At 34.4% G+C, this 6,420-nt stretch overlaps 2 protein-coding genes across 2 annotated transcripts; both read right to left on the bottom strand.

Annotated features, from left to right (window-relative positions):
* On the bottom strand, nucleotides 491-3,449 carry LOC104777677 (polyadenylate-binding protein RBP47C-like). Its single transcript, XM_010501971.2, has 6 exons — nucleotides 2,845-3,449; nucleotides 2,095-2,566; nucleotides 1,872-1,930; nucleotides 1,624-1,754; nucleotides 1,437-1,533; nucleotides 491-937 (listed from the first exon to the last, which is right to left on the bottom strand). Exons 1-6 carry the CDS (start codon nucleotides 3,253-3,255, stop codon nucleotides 773-775), a joined length of 1,335 nt encoding a protein of 444 aa, XP_010500273.1. The 5' UTR covers nucleotides 3,256-3,449; the 3' UTR covers nucleotides 491-772.
* On the bottom strand, nucleotides 5,746-6,298 carry LOC109131348. The gene has a single exon (XM_019242217.1). It carries the CDS (start codon nucleotides 6,220-6,222, stop codon nucleotides 5,944-5,946), a length of 279 nt encoding a protein of 92 aa, XP_019097762.1. The 5' UTR covers nucleotides 6,223-6,298; the 3' UTR covers nucleotides 5,746-5,943.

Raw genomic sequence — 6,420 nt, 5'->3', positions numbered from 1 at the left:
ACGTTATTTACATTTGTTACTAAGTTTTCATGGCGCACATTTGAGTTGTGATTTTAAAACAAGTACTTTTCCAATACTTTCAACAGAATCCTTCATTTGATATTCAACAAACAAGTATAAAACATTATAAATATCATCATGTTCACAAAGGATAGCTAGTCGACATTGTATTAAGATTCTTCAGTGATACTAAAGAGAGTCCAAATATTGATCCACTATTCCATAGAAAGTTTTAATCTTCCTAGGTTCTAGCTATTCAAGGACTGTACGTGGACCAAGTTGTTGGAGAATTGCTTCCTTGAGACGGCCCAAAGAGGATTTAAGACGTGGTTAAAGTATATGTAGTAAGCTCAGTAGCTCACTTGACGATCATTATTAGTGTTATAGGCCACATGGCGATCATTATCTCCAAACACAATAACGAAACAAACCTAAGAGTTTAGATTCGTTCCACAACGTTAAACTAATGACATGTTTAGCAAAAGAAAAATAATAATCAATCGGTTCAACTCACTTCTTCTTTGATCAATAGGTTCCATAGTGAAAAACATCCGAAGAAACAAATCAAATTAATCAATCAAATCCAAGTCTCCTAAATTACTGCTATGGTTTCCACCAAAATTCATTTTTCACTAAAAAGATAAAGCCCTAAACTCAAAGAGAGACAAGAAGGCAACCATTTTTGCCTCCTTGTACCTCCTAACATCACCTAACTTGAGTGAGTTTTTGTTTGCCTACAGATAGATGATCAGAGATTAAGCTTTTAGTTTCCTCAGCTAACTTGTTGCTGATGGCCACCGTACATTGGATACCCTCCGTAAGGTGCAGCGGGATACATTCTCGGGTCATGAGGCTGCGGTGCCATGTATCCATACCCATTGAAATACTGTCCTCCGTAGTATGGTACAACCCATTGGTTTCCATACTTATCTCTAGGCTGCAACACAACACAAAACTTGCTACAATCAGAGGCATTCAAATCTCAGGTCAGAGCCTAATATAGATCACACAAGGAAAGTACTCAAGGAAGGGTGGGCGTAAAAGAAACAAACAGAAACAAACTTATTTCGATACTAATAGTCTTACAAACCAAATTGAATAAACAAAAATTCTTACAAAAACAATAATACATATCAAAACGTTTAATCATGCTATATCTATATAATATTAATTAGCATCCATGAAGTTAGGTTTTCCAAAACAGAAGTAAAAAAAAAATGAATCAAACGTCCTAAGAAGTATTATCAATGAAGCTCATGATTCAATCAGCTCGGTTTATCTAAGACTAGGTTCACATAGGGGTTCTAACACAAAATCAAACTTTCTTTAATTACTATCATAGAGAACAGTTTTGGGTTTTGTTCTATGGCCTGACTGAACTTTGCATTTTGATACACTTGTACCAGGATTATACACTATTATATAGTGTGATTTACCTGCTTATTGGCTGGACTACGTCCCCACGAAAGCCGAACTGTTTGCTTTCCAATTACAGTCCCATTTAGTTTCTCCAAAGCCTCCTCTGCATTTGGTCTGCAACCAAATGTTACGGTGGCAAAACAACTATAAGAAAATTACTTAATTCATGGTTACTATATAAACATCGGCATTTAATGTTATTACCTGTTAACAAACTGAACAAACCCACATCCTTTACCCACAGGAATCTTGACAGAGACTATTTCCCCATAATCAGAGAAAGGTTGCCTTAGGTCTTCGTCAGTGACACTAGAGTCAAGCCCTCCAACAAATATCTATGTTATGAAACATGGATTAAACGGGAAAGACATAAAAGAGATTAACCATCTCTTGTCACAATCACATGGAAAGGTAGAAAACAAGAAGATACTACAAAAGAATAAAACAATTACTGTTGTGTTCAATGTGTCCCCTTCAGGACGCGCCATGGCACCATTCGGCATGTATCCACCTACCATAGCCAACAAATAGTTTTAAGTACACAACATATTGTTGCAATACAACTCGGTAACACAAGCTTTAACAATGAGCAAATCAATCACAAAGACTCAGACTTAACACAACTATCTATATAGACTAGACACAACGAACGATAGGGTATCGAAAAGACATTACCTTGTTGTTGATAACCAGTAGTCTTCCTCGGGGTAGCAGGACCGATACGCATAGCTCTACTAGAACACTTAACACCATTCATCTCAGTCATGGCTTTGGTCCTTTCATTATCATCACCAAACCTCACAAAGCCGTAGCCTTTCGATCTTCTAGTAGTAGCATCAAAGACAACTTTAGCAGCTTTAACCGACGGGTACTTCTCAGAGAACGTCTCGTGCAGCAAAGTATCAGACACATCCGGAGCCAAATCCCCCACGAAGATAGAGAGATCAGGTCCATTGTTCTCCAACCGCTTCTCACCGGTGCTAAAACTAGCCCAGTTCAAACGGAAAGGCTGCTCAGTAGTTGGCATAGTCGCTCCATTGAACTTCTGCAAAACCTTTTCAGCTACATCATGGGATTCAAACTCCACGAATCCATAGCCTTCTGAGTAACCATTGTGCTTGTTACGGATCACCTTAACCGAAACAATCTGTATTTGTATTACCCACAGAGAAGAGTTACAAAAGAAACAGAGATAAAAACAGAGTCAGCGAGTTACGTAGGTAAAATAAAAATAAAATAAAAAGCAGACTTTATATGATAGATGCTGAAAAGGGTAAAGGTCAAAAAGCATTAAAAGTCAACGAGAGCAGAATCAAGAAACTGTCAATGCACAATCTAAGACGCTAATCAAGAGATACATAAATGTTTGTGTAATAATGTTAGAGAGAGAATGAGATAACGATAGAGAGAGAGAAAGAAGCAAACCTCGCCGGTGGATCCAAAAGAAGAATTAAGATAAGGCTCATCCATCCACTGATACAAATCACCAACCCAAATGGTTTTGTTCTCACCATTAGAAGCGTTCTGATGCTTATTGTTATTACCACCACGAGAGAGATAGGGGTGGTGCTGATTCGGATATTGATGATAAGGTGAGTACGGAGGCGGTGGAGGCGGCGGCGCGTACATCATATGGTGAGGGAGTACAACCGCTGGTGGATATCTCATAGCCATATACTGTGGCGGCGGTGGCGTCGGCGTCAGAGATGCTTTTGGTTGGTTCTCCTCTTCTTCAACCGGTGGCTGCGGCTGTGGTGGCTGTGGAGGAGCAGGTTGATTGGTGTCGACCAAAGGCTGAGAATCCGAGGATTCAGATTCAATCTTGACGTCTGCCATGAATTTGCGGCGCTATGTGTAAGGTGTGATGTGATGTGATATTTAAGATTAGGGCTAGATTCGGACCAAACAGGGAAGTTTGGAGAGTTGGGTTTCAGAGTTCTATTAATGGCAAAGTTTAGGGTCCAAATTAGAGGGTTTTTTTTTTATTATCCGGTTAAAGTGGGGAACTTGGCAAAAAGAAAAATTTTAAAAAAAAAACACAAATACGGGTCGGGTTTATGGGTTTGTATTGTGTACTAGGTTTTTTACGGTTTCTGTTTCTGACCTAGTTTTGTGAAAACCGTTGGATTGTACGGATAGAGATAGATCTTAACCGTTGGTTGCTTTTGTTTTTGCTATCTCTATCTATGTGTTTGTGTTTTTTTAGATTCGCTCGCATGATGCACTTCTCCTTTTTCTTATTTTTATTATTATTATTTTTTTGGTATATAGTATGCTTTATTATTTTTCTTAGTGCTCTTTTTTAGCTTTACTTTCCAGTTTTTAGATTGCTTTCTATATAACACCAAAATTTATGAACACTGTGAAACAAAACATTTATATAAAGATTGTTGCAAAACTAACATTTGGTATATGTAATATCAAAAGGGGTATTGTTAGTATGTATATGAAGAAATAATCAAAATTAAAGAAATGTATTTGGATTTAGTAGTAATTTAGCTCTTAAATAATACTATAGCAAAGGAGAGAATAGTAGTAATTTAGCGGCAGGATTAGAGAATAAGATTCGGCGGTTCAAACCGCAGATCTCTAGCCATTAAAGGATGTGCAACCACTATACCGGGAAGATATAGTGAATCAATACATTTTAGATTAATAAAGTAATAACCTTTAATTTAAAAACCTGAAGCTTGAACTGAATCAATATCATATAAATTTAGACCAAAATATTAAAATATTTTAAATATATAGAAGATATTAGATATATTTTTCATAAAATTATCACATTTTTATTTAAATTTTAAAGTTTTTTAAAAAGTTATATTATTGTGGATATCTGGAACCGAACCAAAAATAACCGAAACCGAACCGAAATAGTAAATTAACCGAATGGATCCTAAACTCCTATATCCAAAATAACCGGAACCGAATGGATATATTCGGAACCGAACCGAAAACCCGAACGCCCAGGACTAACTATAGGTGTGCCAAGGGGAGGGAGGTTTTAGGCCTTAACACTTGGAGGGTCTTTTGTCTTTGTCGTGATAAAACACTGTCGGAGCACCAAATTTTTTTTTCCGGAATCATTAGTCACTCAATTCTTTTTTTTTCCAACAAACTTCCCGCATGATGAAGATCGGCGATAAAAATGACGCCGTTTACCTATCATTTTTTTTAAGCTTTGTAAGCTATTTTTTTTAATGTTTAATTTCAAAACCAGCTTTTAAAATTAAACAAATAGAAAAATTTTATTTTTTTTCTTCTCGTTATATTTAAAAGCCCTCCACAAGTGTATATATGTATTTTACATATTTTATTTTTATAAATGAATTATTCTTATTTTTTTCTCTTTTTTTTTAAGATTCATTTCAATAATAATTATTTTTATTTTCATTATCATCATTTCAATATATTTTAATAATAAAAGTAACAACTACAACTTTAAAAGTGTTTGTTACCAATGAATTTTAACAATTAAATTTTCTACATTCAAAGTATCTATAGACAAATTATGTACATCTAAAATTTTAAAGTCAAAATCTTTACCGACATAATTAACAACCGCTATTGAGGCCTCTATCAAATGACAAAAAAAAGTAGTAAAAGAATAAAAAAGTAAATAAAAAACAATTACTTTGTGCAAAATATGTAGCTTAATAAGCATATTAATTAATCCAAAAAAATCAAAAATTATGAAATTAATTATTATGTGCGATGTTGGTAACCAAAAATATCTCCAAATGTCATGAATTTGAATTATCGACTATAGAAAATAGACTACTATAATTTTTTGTTCTCTCTAGGTCTAAAGTATTTTGGTTACAAAAAAATTAAAAATTAAACGTATTAATCATTCTTAAGTATCACTTTATCAGTTTGTATTTCGCTTTGTTTTTCTATTTTACGATTTTGTGATAGTTTCTACTCTATTTTTATGTATATCATGAGTATTCAATGATAGTTCACTATCCATGAATAGAAATGAGATCAACTGATTTTAAACGAAAAACTGGATAATCTTGTTTTGACATTTGAGATTTTAGTGAAAATTTCTGCAAGTATCCGGAACAATTTTTAAATCATCAACTATACATTTATAGTGATTTAAACTCCCTCTTTCAAACGCTTCTGTCGCGTTTTATCACAAGATACTAACTATACACTCTTGGTTACTCTTTAGGCCCCTCTTTTTTTTTCTTATTCTTTTATGTTTTATCTTTTCATTTCTAGCCTTACAACTTTACTAAGCGTAATCCATTTATATATGTATTTATTGAAAACGATTTTATTATTCATTATAGAATCTTACAATATGTGACAGGGGAACAAACCCACGACTAATACATAGTGATCATACTATATCATAGTACTGTCAAAAAGATTGAAATGCCAAACTGATTTCCAAACATCCCAAAGACATACATACATGATACATATATTTATTATTTGGAAGAAAAGTCCATAACGATAGTTCATTAAAAAGTATATATTATGATATAGACTTTGATGTATGGTATGATCAAATCAGTGTCGCCCGTGAGAGTGTCCTACGCCAGGGCTGTTACCGGGACTTGTAGGCCTAAAGTCAGTGGGGTGGAAGATGACCGCCTTTCCAAGGACACTACGTCGTGTATATGTGACCACAATGGTGGGATTCCTAGCCTCAGGTTTCTTCTTATAGATTCGCTCAATCTCTAACGAAGTAGTTTGCAAATGTCTCTCTTCTGTATTCTGAATTCCATGCACAACAATCAAAGCAAGGAAAAATGTAAATGTAGAAACTGACTTATTCGACATTCCCATGTGTCCGGGACAAAATTGAGATAGTAAGAGAATATGCAAAAAAAATTAATAACGAAAAAATAAAATATATATGTTAGATAGGAGAACAGAAGATAGAAACAAGAAGCATGAAATATTCGGTATTTATAAAGAAGCAGATTGCATTCATTAGCATTGTCTTAAATGAAACTTTAAATGTGGGGAAATTTTACTTCAAAA

The sequence above is a fragment of the Camelina sativa genome, chromosome 3 (assembly GCF_000633955.1).
Source record: "Camelina sativa cultivar DH55 chromosome 3, Cs, whole genome shotgun sequence".
Taxonomy (NCBI): domain Eukaryota; kingdom Viridiplantae; phylum Streptophyta; class Magnoliopsida; order Brassicales; family Brassicaceae; genus Camelina; species Camelina sativa.
This window is presented reverse-complemented; position numbering and strand designations above follow the sequence as displayed.

Coding starts and splice junctions, on each gene's coding strand:
- LOC104777677 (XM_010501971.2), bottom strand. CDS start 3,255: ATGGCAGACGTCAAGATTGAATCTGAATCCTCGGATTCTCAGCCTTTG. Junction 1,755..1,871: donor GGGACACATTGAACACAACA/GTAATTGTTTTA, acceptor TTCATAACATAG/ATATTTGTTGGAGGGCTTGA. Junction 1,534..1,623: donor TTTGTTCAGTTTGTTAACAG/GTAATAACATTA, acceptor ATTTGGTTGCAG/ACCAAATGCAGAGGAGGCTT.
- LOC109131348 (XM_019242217.1), bottom strand. CDS start 6,222: ATGGGAATGTCGAATAAGTCAGTTTCTACATTTACATTTTTCCTTGCT.